Below are 26,560 nucleotides of genomic sequence, written 5' to 3'. Positions count from 1 at the left end.
ATGCTCGTTTTTGTTGCGTTTTCCTGTCTGCTAACAGTGTCTGGACGAACCATTCATTTACCACACGTATTATCAGGTTTAGTATTACTGCTTTTGTTGAGTAAATCAGAATTAAATTTGGGCCACACTATGGGGGCGGTATTTTAACACACTAAGTATCGATTAGTGTGAAGTATAGGTGATATTGATACAGATGGTCACATAAGGTTAAATTTGAAATAACAAGCAGAAAACTGCAGAATTTAAAAAGCCTAACTACGTGACATAATGAGATGAATGCTTGTATATCCTTTATTTATCAAATACCTATAGTTATGGATAAAAGAATAACTGCCAAAAATAGATCATTAAAATTGCATAGCTAATTGTACTATTTACTAATTTAATTGAAATCGGGACAATTATCAATATGATAACGCGCAGATTTGAGTTACATCAATCAAGATTTTCTGCCAGAGAACATAATAGTTATAAGTTTTGATTAGATATGGCTTGTAAAACGTCACCATACTTTGATTTATATAGTGAATGAAATCTCGCCTTTTCTATCATAAAACTAAAAATTGATAGAAATTAAAAACCTATGATGGATATTGTACAGTTAATAACTTGAAAACGTTATTATGTTAATCCTCTCAACTGCGATGGAGGTGGTGATATAATGTAAACAATATTAACACATTCAACACAGATCTTTATAGATGTTGGGTAGTTTGGATTTAACCTCTAGCTCTATAATAAAACAAGAGGACAAAACTGATCTAAAACACATAGCTATATGAAGTTATCTATACATTTTGTTGACCAATCCAATATGACAATAAAATACGTTAAAACTAATTATATTGAAACTATTTAATATTCTATTTCATCGGTAAATTTACGCTTGATTATCTATTTTCATTAGTGAAGAAATATTGACATGTCTTTGGACTGATTTCGGTTCTTTTCAGTCGCCTTTTAGATTTCAACACTAAACACCCTTACAATATCAATACAGGGTCTTAGAGGTATGAAACATCTATATCGTGCAGCTTAATACATTATTCGGTTCCACTGAAGGCGTTACTCACTACTCTCTCTTAGTACAATCCCTACGTGGAGTTCGACTAGATTTTAATGACATTTTTCAGGGAATATCTTTCACCAAGGTTTACATGGACATAACATCCACAGCGCTCATCTAACTAGTGGACTGTGGCATTACTTCCTCACTCACAGTTTGCATTCTTCCGGTGGTCACCATACTCAAATTACAAACCAGGAAGTTATAACACCGCAAGGTAACAACACACAAGATGCAATCAGACCACAACCACAGCCGACACAAGGAACGACTGTACCGGAAATACCTAAACCACCATCAGAAATAGGGATACCTGGAGCTGGAACTGACCATTCAATGACTGCTGTTGGTACTGACGAACGACAACGTTTTGACCGTTGGAAAGACAAGTGGCTACTAGAACATCTGTCGTCTTGTGGAGACCAGCCTATAGAGCCTGTATTTCCCACCCACAGAATAATTGGTGGAGGACTGGCTGTAGAAGGGAGCTGGCCATGGATGGTATGTATATAGTAAATACACGTCTAATAGGGCTTAACATCTTAATTATAGAGTCAGAGTCATGTTCCAGCATTAGAATCAATTCTTGTAAATATTCCATTAAAGTGTAACAGTTATCATGGATCATTAACCAGTTTCCATAATTCCCTGTGTTGACAGACAATGTCGAACGTATTATGTTTTAACTGACTCATCGTTGTAAGAACAATAATTTCAGGAGTTTCCTTGAAATCATATGACAACGTATATGTTGTTATAACAGATGATATGAAATATGGCCAAGCAATGTCTTATCATTTTAAGCGTTCCAGCAGTTTTTTGTGCTTGAATATTCATGAAAGGCGTTCGGAAATAAGGAAACAACAGTATCCCTTACCTATCAAAGCTCAATTCTGTATAGTCCTTTATAAATAGTAGTCATTTTTGAAAAAAGAGGACAAGCTGGTAGTTTTATATTAACTTAGGGTATATTGTGGGACATAAAAGAATATTCAAATTTTGAAAGATGGAGGTGAGATGGGGGGATATCTCCCCGGGGGCCAACACAATGCTTGTCGAGTGTATGCAATTTAATTATCTCCGTCTCTACTTTTCCGGAGGGTTGAGATCACCAACTAGGGAACCTGTATGTTTGATACAAATGTTTTTGTTATTTCCATCTTTCAGGTATCATTTTTTTCTAAAAGAATACAACAACACGTGTGTGCGGGGACCATCATCGACAGACAATGGATCGTATCAGCAGCGCATTGTTTTGTTGAATTTCAGTAAGTAGATCGTATCTATAATGTTTTGTGAAATTTGGGTCGGAAAAGATCGAATGAACCGACACTGTATAGTCATCGTGTTTCATCCGTCGTTGCTTTGTCACCTGTCTCATCTGGTGAAATTTGTCCAAACATTCCTCTATAATCAATTAAGTTATGAAAATAAAGTTATAGAGAATTTATCTCTCCCTTCAAACTAATAATACCGTTATAGACATTCTCTTTTAAAAACATATTTCAAATTTCTCGGGTTATAACTATGATAAAACTACGAGGCAAAATTTTGTAATCTAACGTCGCCTTCTTTCGTCTCAAGGGTATGCATATTTATAGCACTGGTTGGACGTCCACTATCACGGCCTTTCAATCGACACACTATTTTGGTACGGCTTGACAGATTAGCGCTGTCTTGGCGATGATCTACACAAATCGTGGGTTATTAGACGTCATTATTTGACCAAATTGGCTTATATAATATTCACCATATAAAGTTATAAAGCCAGTGTGTATCTGTTGTGTTTATTGAGCTCATCAGACGGTGTGTTATAAATATTTTGAAGTCCGAAGTCTTTTTAAAAGCGATGTATATGCTTCCAGGTTGGTATTTCACCTTGACATCAAGGACGACCTTGAAGTCCGTGTAGGACTATACAACAACACAGCCAACACCAAGGACCAGCACATACATACCTATCACGCTGTACGCATACTAATACATCCAGAGTTTGAACTAGAAGTAATGGACAACGACATTGCCCTGGTTCGCCTTGGCAGACCCGTTTCATTCAATGACTTTATCCAACCCGTGTGCTTATTCGGACAGGATGCCAAAGAGCAGGATACATGTATTATCACAGGATGGGGACGGCAAAAACGTAGGTAAAAATACAACATAGTCGTCTCGCGTGTTGCTCCTTTTATAGTAAAGTTTGCTTACACTTGTGGATGGATCTCGGCCGTCACGTTGTCAGTATTCCACTGGCGATCAGGTTAGGCACCATGCGGTTTTAATATTGCTTTGTCATATGATTTACAAGCACTTAAATCAACTATATCCTTTCAATATCTAATCACTTATACAGAGAGTTAACCGTCTAAATCTCATCACCACAACCTGTTTCAGAGCCAGAAGCTGTTTCAGCCGGTTTACCAAAGCTTGACCCTTCGGCCTGGCCAGGCATCCTTAAACAAGCTAGTGTGCCTGTCATTGACCATACCGGCTGCAGCAACCTGTACAAGGACAAACTGACCAGTCATATGATTTGTGCCGGATATCTCGACGGAAGTGCGGATTCCTGCAACGTAAGGACATAGCTGTTATTTTGACAAGGCATATTTTTCTTGTATTTAGGCGACATCACTATTTTGTTCTTCCTAATGATTCGAATCTTGTTTTAGGAGATTCGTTTATCATCAATAATGTTATGAAGAATTTAAAATGTACAATGATTAGATCCTCTCGGGCCATTCTCTCATTAACGATTGGACGGTCGAATCTTTGTTAAAGTTCGGAGTAGGTGAAATTGCGTAGCTCTTCGTTAAACGTTTTGTCCAAGTTCAATTTCTTTTTCTTAAAACGGAATATTAAATTTGATATAATTTTGTGCATTATGATCAAATGGTTTTAAATCTAATTCCCAAGTATATGTTATGTACCACAGTCTACAGCCACTATATACTACAAGTATATGTTATGTACCACAGTCTACAGCCACTATATACTACAAGTATATGTTAGGTACCACAATCTACGGCCACTACGTTCTACAAGTATATGTTAGGTACCACAGTCTGCAGCCACTATATACTACAAGTATGTGTTAGATACTACAGTCTACAGTCTTTACGATCTACAAGTATCTATATACTTCAAGTATATGTTAGGTACCACAGTCTACAGCCTCTACGTTCTACAAGTATATGTCAGGTACTTCAGTCTACAGCCTCTATATACTACAAGTATATGCAATACAATACAATACAAATTTGTTTATTAAAGTGTCATATATCACAATTACATCATATGTAAAGTACACAATATAAAACCATAGTGAGACCGTTGGGATCAATCATATTAAACTAAACCAGGTAAATCCAATATCATGAATTAAAACTTACTTATCACAGATCGTAATCCAGAGAACAGGTGATTGGGACAGCCCCACCTAACAAGCTCTCTGGATTATATACGAAATATATAAATTATAATATATATTGTAATACTAAAATAGGTTTCATCCATACTGTAGCTACATGTTATATATGAAATAATAAAACAATACACATGGCAAAAATTATTTATGATACATTCATCAGTAGTGAAATTTGGCATTCCAAGGGTTGGGGAGAACCCTACCATCGAGGTTTGCCAAACTTACGCTACCTACAATAATTAATTATAATTAATAATAGATAATCAATCGATATAAAAAAGTTTCTGATTTACCCAACGAATCAATTAAAGCATATATTCTAAAAATGTAATCATACGTGATATTCAGCCAGAAATGGCTTACAAGACACTGTTAAAACATTGATTACTCACTTAAAGTGCTACGTCTCCGGAACATATTGTATAAATTATTAGCAAGTGGAATTTGTAATTCCCTGCAAGACATTATAAAATCAAATTTTTCTAAATCGTTAAGGCTTATAAAATCATTTCTTATTTCGATTCCTGCTCTAAATAAGGATGATCTAATATCATTATATACATTACATTCAATTAAAAAGTGTATCTCATCCTCTATCGAATTATTTACATTTGTACATATTTTGCAAACACGGTTCTCCAATGGAATCTCAGGTTTGGTAAATCTGCCGGTTTCGACTGCAAGAGGTAGAGAACCACATCTTAAATTAAAAATTACCCTCCGTTTACTTTTTTGTGTCACGAGTTTGACATAAGAATCTGGCGCTAATTCAGATTTAAAGGTTCTGTATGTTCTCAACTTGTTACCGTTTACACTATTACTATCATTCCACAAGCTGTTGTACCATTCCTCTGTATCTATAGTCATTAACTTTTCTTTAATATTTCTTATCTTGTTTCTAATAGAAAATGTCGAGTTTACAATTTCACTTAATTTTTTCTCTTCTATGACTGTAATAACTCTAGAATCCCAGGATTTTTTCATATATATATGTTAGGTACCACAGTCTACGGCCACTATATACTACAAGTATATGTTAGGTACCACAGTCTACGGCCACTATATACTACAAGTATATGTTAGGTACCACAGTCTACGGCCACTATATACTACAAGTATATGTTAGGTACTACAGTCTACGGCCACTATATACTACAAGTATATGTTAGGTACCACAGTCTACGGCCACTATATACTACAAGTATATGTTAGGTACCACAGTCTACGGCCACTATATACTACAAGTATATGTTAGGTACTACAGTCTACGGCCACTATATACTACAAGTATATGTTAGGTACCACAGTCTACTGCCTCTATATACTACAAGTATATGTTAGGTACTACAGTCTACGGCCACTATATACTACAAGTATATGTTAGGTACCACAGTCTACGGCCACTATATACTACAAGTATATGTTAGGTACCACAGTCTACGGCCACTATATACTACAAGTATATGTTAGGTACCACAGTCTACGGCCACTATATACTACAAGTATATGTTAGGTACCACAGTCTACGGCCACTATATACTACAAGTATATGTTAGGTACCACAGTCTACGGCCACTATATACTACAAGTATATGTTAGGTACCACAGTCTACGGCCACTATATACTACAAGTATATGTTAGGTACCACAGTCTACGGCCACTATATACTACAAGTATATGTTAGGTACCACAGTCTACGGCCACTATATACTACAAGTATATGTTAGGTACCACAGTCTACGGCCACTATATACTACAAGTATATGTTAGGTACCACAGTCTACGGCCACTATATACTACAAGTATATGTTAGGTACCACAGTCTACGGCCACTATATACTACAAGTATATGTTAGGTACTACAGTCTACGGCCACTATATACTACAAGTATATGTTAGGTACTACAGTCTACGGCCTCTATATACTACAAGTATATGTTAGGTACTACAGTCTACGGCCACTATATACTACAAGTATATGTTAGGTACCACAGTCTATAGTGGAAGACTGATTAGATGTTAACATCCTTAATACGTCTATATTTCCTGTGTAATGTTTAAATCATCCACAGATATCGATACCGTGATTAATTAATTGTACTTTTCTTCGGTTATATTTAAACTATGTCTCATGTAAAAAATAGTGTCTCAAAAACAGCAGATAAATGCGTAATCCCAAAATCATCAATAAGATTTGGTGTTAACATTTAGACAGACATAAAATGGATCCATGATTTCAGGTTAAGACGGGGCGCACATTTTTCAAAAATATGAGCAATCTCCCTCAGCTCCTTTTTCATAGTTTCCAACTCCAACGACTCTTTTCTCGGAATCGTGGTGCAGGGTCAAGGGGTGAAGCTATGGAGGAGGCTAGGGGGTGAAGCCCCCCTCAAAAAATCCGGACGGTGTTGCAAGCAATTTGTTTTGTGAAAATGATATGTATGCCTGGAGGTCTGTCGTCCGCCTATGATAGCCTTCAAAATCTCTTATTACTATTTCTTACGGAAAGTTGTAGAGATCGTTCTCTACATATATAGATTAGTGCCTGTCCGTATGATTTCTTGGATTTTGACTGAAATGGTTTTTTTTCATGGGGAAAGGGTGCGTCCTCTGGATCCGCCAGTGACAATCCAGCACATGATGAAGCAATCATTTAATTAGAATATATTTTGTAAATAAATATTCGAATGACACGATCTGTAAGATATCTATTTACGATAAAGTATAATAGGTTTATTATTTCAGGCGAAGACGCAACCCTTAGATAATTGATATAAAACAATTGATTACCTCTCTTTTGACAGGGGGACAGCGGAGGGCCTCTTCTCTGTCAGACTACACAAGATGGACGATGGGCACTTACAGGTTATTCATCGCTTGTTATAATACCAACATAATATTTCATTTCACCTTAAGAAAATTTTATTGCATACAACATATAAATGTATCTGATAGCAGACTAAGCCTGTATAAGTATTCTCCAGTTATGAAAAGATTGAATGAATTTTGATCAAGAAAACATGTAGAAGCATCGAAATATGTACAGAATAAAGGGCTTTAACAACCTTCATCATTTGCAGAGTTGATTTTATGGTTATTTATTTGAAATTCAAAATATGGAAGCTGTTGCCGGGGTGTTGAAATGGTGTCCAGTCTTAAACCCAGCATCACAAGAATTTCTGGCACAAATACCATAACCTAGTTAGTAAATGTTTGGTAATTACCTTTCTCTTTGATTACTGTTTATATTGTTTTTTCAGGTATAACAAGCTGGGGAGGTTTGGATCACAAAGGGTGTGCTGGAACTGACCAGCCTGGGGTCTACACAAAAGTATCGGGTTACTATGAATGGGTACTGTCCTCCATGTATTCCAACCGAGACTGATAGAAACGAGACTCCGACAAAGACATGTAACGATTGAAAACGATGCATATCTATATGGCTATGAACGTCTGCTGCTCATATACGTTGAATGTCATGAAAAAGTAAAACGATTTAAAAAGACCAAATTAGATTGTTTTTTCTTTTGTTAGCGTTGAGGTCAAATGAACACACGTTTCCTTTAGTATGGAGGGTATGTTAACCCTGTTTAAAGAGGAAACGATTAGTAGGAAATTCAGGAGAACGGGTAAGATGGACATGTCAACGAAGAAGGTTTCGGTATTAATAAATATATATTACAGAATAAATACGTTTATGAATATTCAAATATTCATGATTTCGTGATAAACCAATAAATAGATCAGGGGGAAATGTAATGAAAACATGGTCAGATCTACTGGAAGTGTGACACTATGGTACACTGTTGTATTACAATCTGTGGGAAGTGTGACACTATGTAACACTGTTGTATTATAGTCTGTGGGAAGTGTGACACTTTGGTACACTGTTGTATTATAATCTGTGGGAAGTGAGACACCATGGTACACTGTTGTACACTATTGTATCATAGTCTGTGGGAAGTGAGACAATATAGTACACTGTTGTACACTGTTGTATTATAATCTGAGGGAAGTATGACACTATGGTACACTGTTGTATTATAATTTGTGGGAAGTGTGACACTGTGGTACACTGTTGTATTATAATCATTGGGGAATGTGATACTATGTTACATTGTATTATAATCTGTGGGAAGTATGACACTATGGTACACTGTTGTATTATAATCTGTGGGAAGTGTGATACTATGGTACACTGTTGTATTATAATCTGTGGGGAATGTGATACTATGTTACACTGTTGTATTATAATCTGTGGGAAGTATGACACTATGGTACACTGTTGTATTATAATCTGCAGGAAGTGTGACACTATGGTACACTGTTGTATTATAATCTGTGGGGAGTGAGACACTATGTTACACTGTTGTATTGTAATCTGTGGGGAGTGAGACACTATGTTACACTGTTGTATTATAATCTGTGGGAAGTGAGATACTATGGAACACTATTGTACACTGTTGTGTTATAATCTGATGGAAGTGTGACACTATGTACACTGTTGTATTATACACTATTGTGTTATAATCTGTAGGGAGTGAGACTATGTTACACTGTTGTATTATAATCTGTGGGGAGTGTGACACTATGTAACACTGTTGTATTATAATCTGTGTGGAGAAAACACTATGTTACACTGTTGTATTATAATGTTTGGGGAATGTGATACTATGTTACACTGTTGTATTATAATCTGTGGGAAGTGTGACACTGTGGTACACTGTTGTATTATAATCTGTGGGAAGTGAGACACTATGTTACACTGTTGTATTACAATTTGTGGGAAGTGAGGCACTATGTTACAATGTTGTATTATAATCTGTGGGGAGTGAGACACTATGTTACACTGTTCTATTATAATCTGTGGGAAGTGAGATACTATGGTACACTATTGTACACTGTTGTGTTATAATCTGATGGAAGTGTGACACTATGGTACAATATGGTACACTATTGTGTTATAATCTGTATGGGGTGAGACTCTGTGGTACACTGTTGTATTATAATCTGTGGGGAGGGTGACACTATGTAACACTGTTGTATTATAATCTGTGTGGAGAGAGACACTATGTTACACTGTTGTATTATAATCTGTGGGAAGTGAGACACCATGGTACACTGTTTTACACTGTTGGATCATAGTCTGTGGGAAGTGAGACAATATAGTACACTGTTGTACACTGTTGTATTATAATCTGTGGAGTGTGACACTATGGTACACTGTTGTATTATAATCTGTGGGAAATGTGACCCTATGGTACACTGTTGTATTATAATCTGTGGGAAGTGAGACACTATGTTACACTGTTGTATTATAATCTGTGGGAAGTGTGACACTATGTTACACTGTTGTATTATAATCTGTGGGAAGTGAGACACTATGTTACACTGTTGTATTATAATCTGTGGGAAGTGTGACACTATGTTACACTGTTGTATTATAATCTGTGGGAAGTGAGACACTATGTTACACTGTTGTATTATAATCTGTGGGAAGTGAGACACTATGTTACACTGTTGTATTATAATCTGTGGGAAGTGAGACACTATGTTACACTGTTGTATTATAATCTGTGGGAAGTGAGACACTATGTTACACTGTTGTATTATAATCTGTGGGAAGTGTGACACTATGTTACACTGTTGTATTATAATCTGTGGGAAGTGTGACACTATGTTACACTGTTGTATTATAATCTGTGGGAAGAACACTATGTTACACTGTTGTATTATAATCTGTGGGAAGTGTGACACTATGTATTATAATCTGTGGGAAGTGTGACTGTTGTATTATATCTGTGGGAAGTGTGTTGTACACTGTGTGACACTACACTGTTGTATTATAGTCTGTGGGAAGTGAGACAATATAGTACACTGTTGTACACTGTTGTATTATAATCTGTGGAGTGTGACACTATGGTACACTGTTGTATTATAATCAGTGGGAAATGTGATCCTATGGTACACTGTTGTATTATAATCTGTGGGAAGTGTGACACTATGTAACACTGTTGTATTATAATCTGTGGGAAGTGACACACTATGTTACACTGTTGTATTATAATCTATGGGAAGTGAGACACTATGGTACACTGTTGTATTATAGTCTGTGGGAAGTGTGACACTTTGGTATACTGTTGTATTATAATCTGCGGGAAGTGACACACCATGGTACACTGTTGTATTATAATCTGTGGGAAGTGTGACACTATGGTACACTGTTGTATTATAATCTGTGGGGAGTGAGACACTATGTTACACTGTTGTATTGTAATCTGTGGGGAGTGAGACACTATGTTACACTGTTGTATTATAATCTGTGGGAAGTGAGATACTATGGTACACTATTGTACACTGTTGTATTATAATCTGTGGGAGGTGTGACACTATGTTACACTGTTGTATTATAATCTGTGTTAATTATAATGTGACACTATGTTACACTGTTGTATTATACTCTGTGGGAAGTGTGACACTTTGGTACACTGTTGTATTATAATCTGTGGGAAGTGAGATACTATGGTACACTGTTGTATTATAATCTGTGGGAAGTGAGACACTATGTTACACTGTTGTATTATAATCTGTGGGAAGTGTGACACTATGTTACACTGTTGTATTATAATCTGTGGGAAGTGTGACACTATGGTACACTGTTGTATTATAATCTGTGGGAAGTGTGACACTATGGTACACTGTTGTATTATAATCTGTGGGAAGTGAGACACTATGTTACACTGTTGTATTATAATCTGTGGGAAGTGAGACACTATGTTACACTGTTGTATTATAATCTGTGGGAAGTGAGATACTATGGTACACTGTTGTATTATAATCTGTGGAAAGTGAGACACTATGTTACACTGTTGTATTATAATCTGTGGGTATTATAATCTGTGGGAAGTGTGACACTATGGTACACTGTTGTATTATAATCTGTGGGAAGTGTGACACTATGGTACACTGTGGTACACTATTGTGTTATAATCTGTAGGGAGTGAGACTCTGTGGTACACTGTTGTATTATAATCTATGGAGAGTGAAACACTATTATAATCTGTTGGAAGTGTGACACTATGTAACACTGTTGTATTATAATCTGTGGGAAGTGAGACAATATGTAACACTGTTGTATTATAATCTGTGGGAAGTGAGACAATATAGTACACTGTTGTACACTGTTGTATTATAATCTGAGGGAAGTATGACACTATGACACTATGTTGTGACACACTGTTGTATTATAATCTGTGGGAAGTGTGACACTATGTGTTGTATTATAATCTGTGGGAAGTGTGACACTATGGTACACTATGGTACACTGTTGTATTATAATCTGTGGGAAGTGTGACACTGTGGTACACTGTTGTATTATAATCTTTGGGGAATGTGATACTATGTTACACTGTTGTATTATAATCTGTGGGAAGTGTGACACTATGGTACACTGTTGTATTATAATCTGTAGGATGTGAAACACTATATAACACTGTTGTATTATAATCTGTGGGATGTGAAACACTATATAACACTGTTGTATTATAATCTGTGTGGAGAGAGACACACTATGTAACACTGTTGTATTATAATCTGTGTGGAGAGAGACACTATGTTACACTGTTGTATTATAATGTTTGGGGAATGTGATACTATGTTACACTGTTGTATTATAATCTGTGGAAAGTATGACACTATGGTACACTGTTGTATTATAATCTGTGGGAAGTGTGACACTTTGGTACACTGTTGTATTATAATCTGTGTGACACTGTTGTTGTATTATAATAAGTGAGACACTATGTGTTGTATTATAATCTGTGGGAAGTGTGATGACTATGTTACACTGTTGTATTATAATCTGTGGGAAGTGTGACACTATGTACACTGTTGTATTATAATCTGTTATGTATTATAATCTGTGGGAAGTGTGACACTGTTGTATTATAATCTGTGGGAGTGTGACACTGTGTATACACTGTTGTATTATAATCTTTGGGGAATGTGATACTATGTTACACTGTTGTATTATAATCTGTGGGATGTATGACACTATGGTACACTGTTGCATTATAATCTGTGGGAAGTGTGACACTATGGTACACTGTTGTGTTATAATCTGTGTGGAGTGAGACACTATGTTAAACTGTTGTATTATAATCTATGGGTATTATAATCTGTGGGAAGTGTGACACTATGGTACACTGTTGTATTATAATCTGTGGGAAGTATGACACTATGGTACACTGTTGTATTATAATCTGTGGGAAGTGTGACACTATGGTACACTGTTGTATTATAATCTGTGGGAAGTGTGACACTATGGTACACTGTTGTATTATAATCTGTGGGAAGTGTGACACTATGGTACACTATGGTACACTGTTGTATTATAATCTGTGTGAAGTGTGACACTATGGTACACTGTTGTGTTATAATCTGCGGGAAGTGTGACACTTGGTACACTGTTGTATTATAATCTGTGGGGAGTGTGACACTATGTTACACTGTTGTATTATAATCTGTGGGAAGTGTGACACTATGGTACACTGTTGTATTATAATCTGTGGGAAGTGCGACACTATGGTACACTGTTGTATTATAATCTATCGGAAGTGTGACACTATGTTAAACTGTTGTATTATAATCTGTGGGAAGTGTGACACTATGTTACACTGTTGTATTATAATCTATGGAGAGTGAGGCATTGTGGTAAACTGTTGTATTATAATCTGTGGGAAGTGTGACACTATGGTACACTGTTGTATTATAATCTGTGGGAAGTGTGACACTATGGTACACTGTTGTATTATAATCTGTAGGATGTGAAACACTATATAACACTGTTGAATTATAATCTGTGGAATGTGAAACACTATATAACACTGTTGTATTATAATCTGTGGGAAGTGAGACACTATGTTACACTGTTGTATTATAATCTGTGGGAAGTGTGACACTATGGTACATTGTTGTATTATAATCTGTGGGAAGTGTGACACTATGGTACACCGTTGTATTATAATCTGCGGGAAGTGTGACACTTGGTACACTGTTGTATTATAATCTGTGGGTTAAACTGTTGTATTAGTGGGATGTGACACTATGTTACACTGTTGTATTATAATCTGTGGGAAGTGTGACACTGTTGTATTATAATCTGTGGGAAGTACACTATGTTACACTGTTGTATTATAATCTGTGGGAAGTGAGATACTATGGTACACTATTGTACACTGTTGTATTATAATCTGTGGGAGGTGTGACACTATGTTACACTGTTGTATTATAATCTGTGGGAAGTGAGACACTATGTTACACTGTTGTATTATAATCTGTGGAAAGTATGACACTATGGTACACTGTTGTATTATAATCTGTGGGAAGTGTGACACTATGGTACACTGTTGTATTATAATCTTTGGGGAATGTGATACTATGTTACACTGTTGTATTATAATCTGTGGGATGTATGACACTATGGTACACTGTTGTATTATAATCTGTGGGAAGTGTGATCTGACATCATTGTTTGTTTGGGCAGTGTGACACTATGGTTTTACATCATTGTTTGCTTGGGCAGTGAGACCCTATGGTTTTACATCATTGTTTGTTTGGACAGTGTGACCCTATGGTTTTACATCATTGTTTGTTTGGGCAGTGTGACCCTATGGTTTTACATCATTGTTTGTTTGGGCAGTGTGACCCTATGGTTTTACATCATTGTTTGGACAGTGTGACCCTATGGTTTTACATCCTTGTTTGTTTGGGCAGTGAGACCCTATGGTTTTCTCTTACATCATTGTTTGTTTGGGCAGTGTGACCCTATGGTTTACTCTTACATCATTGTTTGTTTGGGCAGTGTGACCCTATGGTTTTACATCATTGTTTGTTTGGGCAGTGTGACCCTATGGTTTACTCTTACATCATTGTTTGTTTGGGCAGTGTGACCCTATGGTTTACTCTTATACCATTGTTTGTTTGGGCAGTGTGACCCTATTGTTTACTCTTACATCATTGTTTGTTTGGGCAGTGTGACCCTATGGTTTACTCTTACATCATTGTTTGTTTGGGCAGTGTGACCCTATGGTTTTACATCATTGTTTGTTTGGGCAGTTTGACCCTATGGTTTACTCTTACATCATTGTTTGTTTGGGCAGTGTGACCCTATGGTTTACTCTTACATCATTGTTTGTTTGGGCAGTGTGACCCTATGGTTTACTCTTATATCATTGTTTGTTTGGGCAGTAAGACCCTATGGTTTTACATCGTTTTTTGTTTGGGCACTAAGACACTATGGTTTTACATCATTGTTTGTTTGGGCAGTTTGACCCTATGGTTTTACATCATTGTTTGTTTGGGCAGTGTGACCCTATGGTTTTACATCATTGTTTGTTTGGGCAGTGTGACCCTATGGTTTTACATCATTGTTTGTTTGGGCAGTGTGACCCTATGGTTTTCATTGTTTGTTTGGGCATCATTTTTTACATCATTGTTTGTTTGGGCAGTGTGACCCTATGGTTTTACATCGTTTTTTGTTTGGGCACTGAGACACTATGGTTTTACATCATTGTTTGTTTGGGCAGTTTGACCCTATGGTTTACTCTTACATCATTGTTTGTTTGGGCAGTGTGACCCTATGGTTTTACATCATTGTTTGTTTGGGCAGTGTGACCCTATGGTTTTACATCATTGTTTGTTTGGGCAGTGTGACCCTATAGTTTACTCTTATATTATTGTTTGTTTGGGCAGTGTGACCCTATGGTTTACTCTTACATCATTGTTTGTTTGGGTAGTGAGACCGTATGGTTTTACATCATTGTTTGTTTGGGCAGTGTGACCCTTTGGTTTTACATCATTGTTTGTTTGGGCAGTGTGACCCTATGGTTTTACATCATTGTTTGTTTGGGCAGTGAGACCCTATGGTTTTACATCATTGTTTGTTTGGGCAGTGTGACCCTATGGTTTACTCTTACATCATTGTTTGTTTGGGCAGTGTGACCCTATGGTTTACTCTTACATCATTGTTTGTTTGGGCAGTGTGACCCTATGGTTTACTCTTACATCATTGTTTGTTTGGGCAGTGTGACCCTATGGTTTACTCTTACATCATTGTTTGTTTGGGCAGTGTGACCCTATGGTTTTACATCATTGTTTGTTTGGGCAGTGTGACCCTATGGTTTACTCTTACATCATTGTTTGTTTGGGCAGTGTGACCCTATGGTTTGGCTTTACATCATTGTTTGTTTGGGCAGTGTGACCCTATGGTTTACTCTTACATCATTGTTTGTTTGGGCTTACCTCATTGTTTGTTTGGGCAGTGTGACCCTATGGTTTTACATCATTGTTTGTTTGGGCAGTAAGACCCTATGGTTTTACATCATTGTTTGTTTGGGCAGTGTGACCCTATGGTTTTACATCATTGTTTGTTTGGGCAGTGTGACCCTATGGTTTACTCTTACATCATTGTTTGTTTGGGCAGTGTGACCCTATGGTTTACTCTTACATCATTGTTTGTTTGGGCAGTGTGACCCTATGGTTTACTCTTACATCATTATATGTTTGGGCAGTGTGACCCTAAGGTTTTACATCATTGTTTCTTTGGGCAGTGAGACCCTATGGTTTACACTTACATCATTGTTTGTTTGGGCAGTGAGACCCTATGGTTTTACATCATTGTTTGTTTGGGCAGTGTGACCCTATGGTTTTACATCATTGTTTGTTTGGGCAGTGTGACCCTATGGTTTTACATCATTGTTTGTTTGGGCAGTGTGACCCTATGGTTTTACATCATTGTTTGTTTGGGCAGTGTGACCCTATGGTTTTACATCATTGTTTGTTTGGGCAGTGTGACCCTATGGTTTTACATCATTGTTTGTTTGGGCAGTGTGACCCTATGGTTTTACATCATTGTTTGTTTGGGCAGTGTGACCCTATGGTTTTACATCATTGTTTGTTTGGGCAGTGTGACCCTATTGTTTTCCATCATTGTTTGTTTGGGCAGTTTGACCCTATAGTTTACTCTTACATCATTGTTTGTTTGGGCAGTGTGACCCTATGGTTTTTCATCATTGTTTGTTTGGGCAGTGTGACCCTATGGTTTACTCTTACCTCATTGTTTGTTTGGGCAGTGTGACCCTATGGTTTTACATCATTGTTTGTTTGGACAGTGTGACCCTATGGTTTTACATCAGTGTGACCCTATGGTTTTACATTTGTTTGTTTGGGCAGTGTGACCCTATGGTTTTACATCATTGTTTGTTTGGGCAGTGTGACCCTATGGTTTTACATCATTGTTTGTTTGGGCAGTGTGACCCTATGGTTTTACATCTTGTTTGTTTGTTTGGGCAGTGTGACCCTACATCATTGTTTGTTTGGGCAGTGTGACCCTATGGTTTACTCTTACATCATTGTTTGTTTGGGCAGTGTGACCCTATGGTTTTACATAATTGTTTGTTTGGGCAGTGTGACATGGTTGTTTGTTTGGGCAGTGTGACCCTATGGTTTTACATCATTGTTTGTTTGGGCAGTGTGACCCTATGGTTTTACATCATTGTTTGTTTGGGCAGTGTGACCCTATGGTTTTACATCATTGTTTGTTTGGGCAGTGTGACCCTATGGTTTTACATCATTGTTTGTTTGGGCAGTGTGACCCTATGGTTTTACATCATTGTTTGTTTGGGCAGTGTGACCCTATGGTTTTACATCATTGTTTGTTTGGGCAGTGTGACCCTATGGTTTTACATCATTGTTTGTTTGGGCAGTGTGACCCTATGGTTTTACATCATTGTTTGTTTGGGCAGTGTGACCCTATGGTTTTACATCATTGTTTGTTTGGGCAGTGTGACCCTATGGTTTACTCTTACATCATTGTTTGTTTGGGCAGTGTGACACAATGGTTTTACATTATTTTTTGCTTGGGCAGTGAGACCCTATGGTTTTACATCATTGTTTCCTTGGGCAGTGAGACCCTATGATTTTCTCTTACATCATTGTTTGTTTGGGCAGTGTGACCCTATGGTTTACTCTTACATCATTGTTTGTTTAGGCAGTGTGACATTGTTTGTTTAGGCAGTGTGACCCTATGGTTTGGCTTTACATCATTGTTTGTTTGGGCAGTGATACCCTATTGTTTACTCTTACATCATTGTTTGTTTGGGCAGTGTGACCCTATGGTTTTACATCATTGTTTGTTTGGGCAGTGTGACCCTATGGTTTACTCTTACATCATTGTTTGTTTGGGCAGTGTGACCCTATGGTTTTACATCATTGTTTGTTTGGGCAGTGTGACCCTATGGTTTTACATCATTGTTTGTTTGGGCAGTGTGACCCTATGGTTTTACATCATTGTTTGTTTGGGCAGTGTGACCCTATGGTTTTACATCATTGTTTGTTTGGGCAGTGTGACCCTATGGTTTACTCTTACTACATTGTTTGTTTGGGCAGTGTGACCCTATGGTTTACTCTTACATCATTGTTTGTTTGGGCAGTGTGACCCTATGGTTTACTCTTACATCATTGTTTGTTTGGGCAGTGTGACCCTATGGTTTACTCTTACATCATTGTTTGTTTGGGCAGTGTGACCCTATGGTTTACTCTTACATCATTGTTTGTTTGGGCAGTGTGACCCTATGGTTTACTCTTACATCATTGTTTGTTTGGGCAGTGTGACCCTATGGTTTACTCTTACATCATTGTTTGTTTGGGCAGTGTGACCCTATGGTTTTACATCATTGTTTGTTTGGGCAGTGTGACCCTATGGTTTTACATCATTGTTTGTTTGGGCAGTGTGACCCTATGGTTTTACATCATTGTTTGTTTGGGCAGTGTGACCCTATGGTTTACACTTACATCATTGTTTGTTTGGGTAGTGAGACCGTTTGGTTTATTCTTACATCATTGTTTGTTTGAGCAGTGTGACCCTTTGGTTTTAAATCATTGTTTGTTTTGGGAGTGAGACCGTATGGTTTTACATCATTGTCTGTTTAGGCAGTGAGACCGTATAGTTTTACATCATTGTTTGTTTGGGCAGTGATACCCTATGGTTTACTCTTACATCATTGTTTGTTTGGGCAGTGTGACCCTATGGTTTACTCTTACATCATTGTTTGTTTGGGCAGTGTGACCCTATGGTTTGCCCTTACATCATTGTTTGTTTGGGCAGTGAGACCCTATGGTTTACTCTTACATCATTGTTTGTTTGGGCAGTGTGACCCTATGGTTAACTCTTACATCATTGTTTGTTTGGGCAGTGTGACCCTATGATTTACTCTTACAACATTGTTTGTTTGGGCAGTGTGACCCTATGGTTTACTCTTACATCATTGTTTGTTTGGGCAGTGTGACCCTATGGTTTACTCTTACATCATTGTTTGTTTGGGCAGTGTGACCCTATGGTTTACTCTTACATCATTGTTTGTTTGGGCAGTGTGACCCTATGGTTTTACATCATTGTTTGTTTGGGCAGTGTGACCCTATGGTTTTACATCATTGTTTGTTTGGGCAGTAAGACCCTATGGTTTTACAACATTGTTTGTTTGGGCAGTGTGACCCTATGGTTTACTCTTACATCATTGTTTGTTTGGGCAGTGTGACCCTATGGTTTACTCTTACATCATTGTTTGTTTGGGCAGTGTGACCCTATGGTTTTACATCATTGTTTGTTTGGGCAGTGTGACCCTATGGTTTACTCTTACATCATTGTTTGTTTGGGCAGTGTGACCCTATGGTTTTACATCATTGTTTGTTTGGGCAGTGTGACTCTATGGTTTACTCTTACATCATTGTAGGTTTGGTCAGTGAGACCCTTTGGTTTTCTCTTACATCATTGTTTGTTTGGGCAGTGTGACCCTATGGTTTTACATCATTGTTTGTTTGGGCAGTGTGACCCTATGGTTTACTCTTACATCATTGTTTGTTTGGGCAGTGTGACCCTATGGTTTACTCTTACATCATTGTTTGTTTGGGCAGTGTGACCCTATGGTTTTACATCATTGTTTGTTTGGGCAGTGTGACCCTATGGTTTTACATCATTGTTTGTTTGGGCAGTGTGACCCTATGGTTTTACATCATTGTTTGTTTGGGCAGTGTGACCCTATGGTTTTACATTGTTTGTTTGGGCAGTGTGACCCTATGGTTTTACATCATTGTTTGTTTGGGCAGTGTGACCCTATGGTTTTACATCATTGTTTGTTTGGGCAGTGTGACCCTATGGTTTTACATCATTGTTTGTTTGGGCAGTGAGACCCTATGGTTTTACATCATTGTTTGTTTGGGCAGTGTGACCCTATGGTTTACTCTTACCTCATTGTTTCCTTGGGAAGTGAGACCGTATGGTTTACTCTTACACAATTGCTTGTTTGGGCAGTGTGACCCTATGGTTTACTCTTACATCATTGTTTGTTTGGGCAGTGTGACCCTATGGTTTACTCTTACTACATTGTTTGTTTGGGCAGTGTGACCCTATGGTTTACTCTTACATCATTGTTTGTTTGGGCAGTGTGACCCTATGGTTTTACATCATTGTTTGTTTGGGCAGTGAGACCCTATGGTTTTACATCATTGTTTGTTTGGGCAGTGTGACCCTATGGTTTTACATCATTGTTTGTTTGGGCAGTGAGACCCTATGGTTTTACATCATTGTTTGTTTGGGCAGTGTGACCCTATGGTTTTACATCATTGTTTGTTTGGGCAGTGAGACCGTATGGTTTTACATCATTGTTTGTTTGGGCAGTGTGACCCTATGGTTTTACATCATTGTTTGTTTGGGCAGTGAGACCGTATGGTTTACTCTTACATCATTGTTTGTTTGGGCAGTGTGACCCTATGATTTACTCTTACATCATTGTTTGTTTGGGCAGTGTGACCCTATAGTTTACTCTTATATTATTGTTTGTTTGGGCAGTGTGACCCTATGGTTTACTCTTACAACATTGTTTGTTTGGGCAGTGTGACCCTATGGTTTTACATCATTGTTTGTTTGGGCAGTGTGACCCTATGGTTTTACATCATTGTTTGTTTGGGCAGTGTGACCCTATGGTTTTACATCATTGTTTGTTTGGGCAGTGTGACCCTATGGTTTTACAACATTGTTTGTTTGGGCAGTGTGACCCTTTGGTTTTCAACATTGTTTGTTTGGGCAGTGTGACCCCTTGGTTTTACATCATTGTTTGGGCAGTGAGACCCTATGATTTTCTCTTACATCATTGTTTGTTTGGGCAGTGAGACCCTATGGTTTTACATCATTGTTTGTTTGGGCAGTGAGACCCTATGGTTTTACATCATTGTTTGTTTGGGCAGTGAGACCCTATGGTTTTACATCATTGTTTGTTTGGGCAGTAAGACCCTATGGTTTTACAACATTGTTTGTTTGGGCAGTGTGACCCTATGGTTTACTCTTACCTCATTGTTTGTTTGGGCAGTGTGACCCTATGGTTTTACATCATTGTTTGTTTGGGCAGTGTGACCCTATGGTTTACTCTTACCTCATTGTTTGTTTGGGCAGTGTGACCCTATGGTTTTACATCATTGTTTGTTTGGGCAGTGTGACCCTATGGTTTTACATCATTGTTTGTTTGGGCAGTGTGACCCTATGGTTTTACATCATTGTTTGTTTGGGCAGTGTGACCCTATGGTTTTACATCATTGTTTGTTTGGGCAGTGTGACCCTATGGTTTTACATCATTGTTTGTTTGGGCAGTAAGACCCTATGGTTTTACAACATTGTTTGTTTGGGCAGTGTGACCCCATGGTTTTACATCATTGTTTGGGCAGTGAGACCCTATGATTTTCTCTTACATCATTGTTTGTTTGGGCAGTGTGACCCTATGGTTTACTCTTACATCATTGTTTGTTTGGGCAGTGTGACCCTATGGTTTACTCTTACATCATTGTTTGTTTGGGCAGTGTGACCCTATGGTTTACTCTTACCTCATTGTTTGTTTGGGCAGTGTGACCCTATGGTTTTACATCATTGTTTGTTTGGGCAGTGTGACCCTATGGTTTACTCTTACATCATTGTTTGTTTGGGCAGTGTGACCCTATGGTTTTACATCATTGTTTGTTTGGGCAGTGTGACCCTATGGTTTTACATCATTGTTTGTTTGGGCAGTGTGACCCTATGGTTTTACATCATTGTTTGTTTGGGCAGTGTGACCCTATGGTTTTACATCATTGTTTGTTTGGGCAGTGTGACCCTATGGTTTTACATCATTGTTTGTTTGGGCAGTGTGACCCTATGGTTTTACATCATTGTTTGTTTGTGCAGTGTGACCCTATGGTTTTACATCATTGTTTGTTTGGGCAGTGTGACCCTATGGTTTTACATCATTGTTTTTTTTTGGGGGCAGTGTGACCCTATGGTTTTACATCATTGTTTGTTTGGGCAGTGTGACCCTATGGTTTTACATCATTGTTTGTTTAGGCAGTGTGACCCTATGGTTTGGCTTTACATCATTCTTTCTTTGGCCAGTGAGACCGTATGGTTTTACATCATTGTTTGTTTGGGCAGTGATACCCTATTGTTTACTCTTACATCATTGTTTGTTTGGGCAGTGTGACCCTATGGTTAACTCTTATATCATTGTTTGTTTGGGCAGTGTAACCCTATGGTTTACTCTTACAACATTGTTTGTTTGGGCAGTGTGACCCTATGGTTTTACATCATTGTTTGTTTGGGCAGTGTGACCCTATGGTTTACTCTTACGTCATTGTTTGTTTGGGCAGTGAGACCCTATTGTTAACTCTTACATCATTGTTTGTTTGGGCAGTGTGACCCTATGGTTTTACATCATTGTTTGTTTGGGCAGTGTGACCCTATGGTTTTACATCATTGTTTGGGCAGTGAGACCCTATGATTTGCCCTCACATCATTGTTTGTTTGGGCATTGAGACCCTATGATTTTCTCTTACATCATTGTTTGTTTGGGCAGTGTGACCGTATGGTTTTACATCATTGTTTGTTTGGGCAGTGTGACCCTTTGGTTTTACATCATTGTTTGGTTGGGCAGTAAGACCCTATGGTTTTACAACATGGTTTGTTTGGGCAGTGTGACCCCATGGTTTTACATCATTGTTTGGGCAGTGAGACCCTATGGTTTTACATCATTGTTTGTTTGGGCAGTGTGACCCTATGGTTTTACATCATTGCTTGTTTGGGCAGTGTGACCCTATGATTTTACATCATTGTTTGTTTGGGCAGTAAGACCGTATGGTTTTACAACATTGTTTGTTTGGGCAGTGTGACCCTATGGTGTACTCTTACCTCATTGTTTGTTTGGGCAGTGTGACCCTATTGTTTACTCTTTCATCATTGTTTGTTTGGGCAGTGTGATCAACAGGTAGTCAATAGTTATAATATACCTACACGCCTCGTGATCAACAGGAAGTCAATAGTTATACTATACCTACACGCCTCGTGATCAACAGGAAGTCAATAGTTATACTATACCTACACGCCTCGTGATCAACAGGAAGTCAATAGTTATACTATACCTACACGCCTCGTGATCAACAGGAAGTCAATAGTTATACTCTACCTACACGCCTCGTGATCAACAGGGAGTCAATAATTATACTATACCTACACATCTCGTGTTGAACAAGAAGTCTGTTGTTGTCCCATACTTTCACACCGTATGTTGGCGTGGTGGAAGGACGTCTATTGTTATTCTATACGTTCACACTTTGTAGTAAATAAGAAGTCAATGGTTATTCTATACCTACCTATCCGATGGAAAAGTGCGTTGTGTATCAACAAAGAATGTTTCAACAAAAGTCGTGGTAAAGTGGACAGTAGATATATGAGGCCTTAGATGGTATTATCGAAATATTCAGTATCATCATTAAGAACGAAGTATGGGGATGAAACATCATAAATCAGGCAGCTGATGTCCAGTTTACCAGTAGTAAGGAGAGTTAAGGTTGATGTTACGTACCGTACTGGATATATTGGGATGGGTTAGTCGATGCTGGATTTGGATTGTATACCAGAGGACCGCCGGAATCTCCCTGTCGTAAAAAAAATAAAGATATTCGATACAAAAGCTGCTCAACAAACTCCATTCACTGTATAGCACTTTAACTATTGTCAACATTACAACCATCAAACTCCATAGCTACCTCCTATTGCACTCATTCATTCATTCATATCTTTATTCCTCCATAAAAGAAGAGTTACAGACATTGTATTTGAAATATTACATAATCATGGAAATAACATAGTTAATTTTCAATGAAACGAAAAAGAAAAATATAGATATAAAATATAAGACAAATACATATTTAGAGACAGATATAAGATAAGGAAAACGAGAAAACTAGGAGAAGGACTCAAATTGCTACAAGGTAGAGGAATTTGAGGTTTATCTTAACAAAATGTAAGAAGGCATGCCTTTTCGGCAAAAATGCAACAGTCTTTTGAAAATGTAGCCAAGAGCAAATCATTCTCCTGGAATAAATCAGAAATAACGACGGGAGGGCTACCTAAGATAGTAGCAATTTGAATCTCTCTACACGAGTTCACAAGTGTTGCATAAACATTAACCGGATAGTCATTAATTATTTTAGTTAAAAAGAGGTCACGAAGATTTAAAAGCGTGACACTGGAACTGTCTAAAATACAATGACCAACTGCATCCTCAACTAAGAGCTTACACTGAGCACATGATAATTCGCAATTAGGCGGAATGCTCCATAGCTTTGCAACTGTTTTACATGTTTTGTTTAACTTTGGGAAACATTTTGAGAGGTACCAAAGTGGAGATGGGCTTATCTCTCGCTGTAAATGTTTAAATCTACTAAAATCCTCACAGCTATTAAGGCGTTCACTCCACTCAGAAGAATATATACTATTCAAGTAGCCTTTTGTAAGGTATTTCCAGCGGTGTTTTGACGGGAAAACGCCTGATTGCAAAAAATGGTACAGAACGTCCAGCAAATCATACTTGTGAAATAAATTCCATATATCTAGAATAATATCATTTCCTTTACCGGGTAAACCAAAAAATATTTGGAAAAGTCTCTGTGAGAACAATTTCTTAACGGCTAAACATGTATCAGTTCTACATAAGGCAGCAAAAAATCGAAGTTTTGATGACTCAATATACAGTCGCAAAGATGGAAGTCCTAACATACTAAGGGCAATGTCGGACCTGGTGCGCCGTGAAAAACCTTGCATAAGCTTAGCACAAAAATGGTGAACTGTTTCGAGACGAGTCAATTCAGATTCAGAAAGTGAAGACCACATATCACATCCAAAGATACTGCTCGGCATTACAACTGAATTATATAACTTTGCAGCTGTTAAAGGGTTGATGCCCGTACCAAATAAATTACAGTGGAGTAAGGCAAAACACTGCCCACGCAATTTGTGGACAATCTCGTCGATATCTGGACAACCAGGTTTGTACTTGTTCATAAAAATTCCAACATGCTTACAATTAGTAGATTCAGACACGGAATCTGGGCCAAGATTCTAATTTCTAGTAATGTTTGAAAAGACATTCTTGCTTTCGTTAAAAACAATCACTGTGGATTTTGACGCATTGTAACTAAATCGCCATTTGCAACTGTAGTCGTAGCAGATGTCCATGAGATTGTCCAAACCGCGTTTACAAAGAGACAGCAGCGTAATGTTGTCTGCTTGAGTTGGACATGTAACATTTACACCATAAATTGATAAAGAATGTTTTGAAGCACATAATTCATTTAAAACGTCATTGATGAAGACTGTATACAGCCAAGGAAAAATGATGCTCCCTTCACGCGTACCTTGGCATATTTTAAACCAGTTAGAAACAAAACCTTGGTAAATTACTGCACTAAACATGTCTGAATAAAGTGAAATAATCACATTCAAGTATTAAGACTTAAGACCAAGCTTGGAGAGTTTGTAAAAAAGGCCATTATGCCAAACACAGTCAAATGCCTTGGCAGCATCAAGGAAACAAGTGAAGAGTTTACTGTTGTTATTACATGCGTACGTCACAGATTCATGAACTAGAAATGACGTCATAGTACTGTTAATATTCCTTTGAAAACCGTTCTGTAACGGATGTGGGACAAACAAATCTGAAGCCTGGAGCCTAGCGAGTAGTAATTTTTCAAATACTTTTAAAATTACTGGCAAAAGTGAGATCGCACGATAACTATTTGGGTCATTTTTAGGTTTGTTATGACCCTTATACAAAGTACAGATGAGGCCTTTGGTGAGAACAGGAGGAACATACTCTAACCTTAAGAATGCATTGAAGAGAACATAAAAACACTTGTACAAAGTGTCAGGAGCATATAAAAGGTGCTCGTAAACGATATGGTCGTAACCAGCTGCTTTTCCACATGGTAAGCTTTTACAAACATTCTTGATATCGGTTAAGGAAAACTCCTCGAAATTATCATCGATGTCACAACATAAACTACTGACAATGGATTCATTAACTCGTTTTTCAAAACGTGAATCAAAATTATTACAATTAGACTTTGAATAAATGTCTTCAAAATAATTCCCCCAGTGAAGGGCCAAAAGAGCTGGATCCCTAATCGTCACTCCATTAAAGTTCATGTCTGCATCGACAGTTCCAGCGGAGGACTTGCGGCGTTTGTTAATGAGGGACCAAAAAGACTTCTGATCAACGTCAGCACATTTCTCTATTTCGTCATTAAGGTCTACAATATGTTTTTTCAGATATCTGCCGGTGTTTATTCCTGAATAAGCGTTTAGAATCTTTATAAAGCCTAAAGGAACGGGTATTAGAACCTCGAGGCCGTCCCTCAGAGACCCAAACCTGGCGAAGCCTCCACATATTACGATGTAACTCCTTCAGTTGACCATTCCAGTATGGCTTCAGGAATTTACAAAACTTTCGTTTAGGCAATACCCGATCGGACGTTAACCGAATGCAGTTCATGAGACCCCTGGTAAATATGTCAACATCATCCTTTGAGCACAGTTCTTGTGTGTTCCATAACGCTGAGTTGGTGATGCTTACGTCCAGATTGTCTCGATAAACATCAACGTTTTTAGAATCTCCTGCAGGAACCCATCTATACGAGATCCAAGAGATAGTTTCACATG

General features: G+C 37.8%; 1 protein-coding gene across 1 annotated transcript; it reads left to right on the top strand.

Annotated features, from left to right (window-relative positions):
- On the top strand, positions 1-7,873 carry LOC132559838 (prostasin-like). The gene is made up of 7 exons (XM_060224467.1): positions 1-76; positions 1,134-1,567; positions 2,234-2,334; positions 2,932-3,209; positions 3,458-3,636; positions 7,293-7,353; positions 7,749-7,873. Exons 1-7 carry the CDS (start codon positions 1-3, stop codon positions 7,871-7,873), a joined length of 1,254 nt encoding a protein of 417 aa, XP_060080450.1.
- The last annotated feature ends 18,687 nt before the right edge of the window (positions 7,874-26,560 follow it).

Source organism: Ylistrum balloti, unplaced genomic scaffold, assembly GCF_031769215.1.
Source record: "Ylistrum balloti isolate Yb309-2 unplaced genomic scaffold, AGI_CSIRO_Ybal_v1 Utg370974, whole genome shotgun sequence".
NCBI classification, from domain to species: domain Eukaryota; kingdom Metazoa; phylum Mollusca; class Bivalvia; order Pectinida; family Pectinidae; genus Ylistrum; species Ylistrum balloti.
Note: the sequence above shows the minus strand (reverse complement) of the source record. Positions and strands in the feature narration are given on the sequence as shown.

Bases quoted from the DNA above. Each gene is read 5' to 3' on its own strand.
- LOC132559838 (XM_060224467.1), top strand. From the start codon at position 1: ATGCTCGTTTTTGTTGCGTTTTCCTGTCTGCTAACAGTGTCTGGACGA. The intron at 2,335-2,931 runs GTAAGTAGATCG...ATATGCTTCCAG, and splicing joins CATTGTTTTGTTGAATTTCA to GTTGGTATTTCACCTTGACA. The intron at 3,210-3,457 runs GTAGGTAAAAAT...AACCTGTTTCAG, and splicing joins AGGATGGGGACGGCAAAAAC to AGCCAGAAGCTGTTTCAGCC.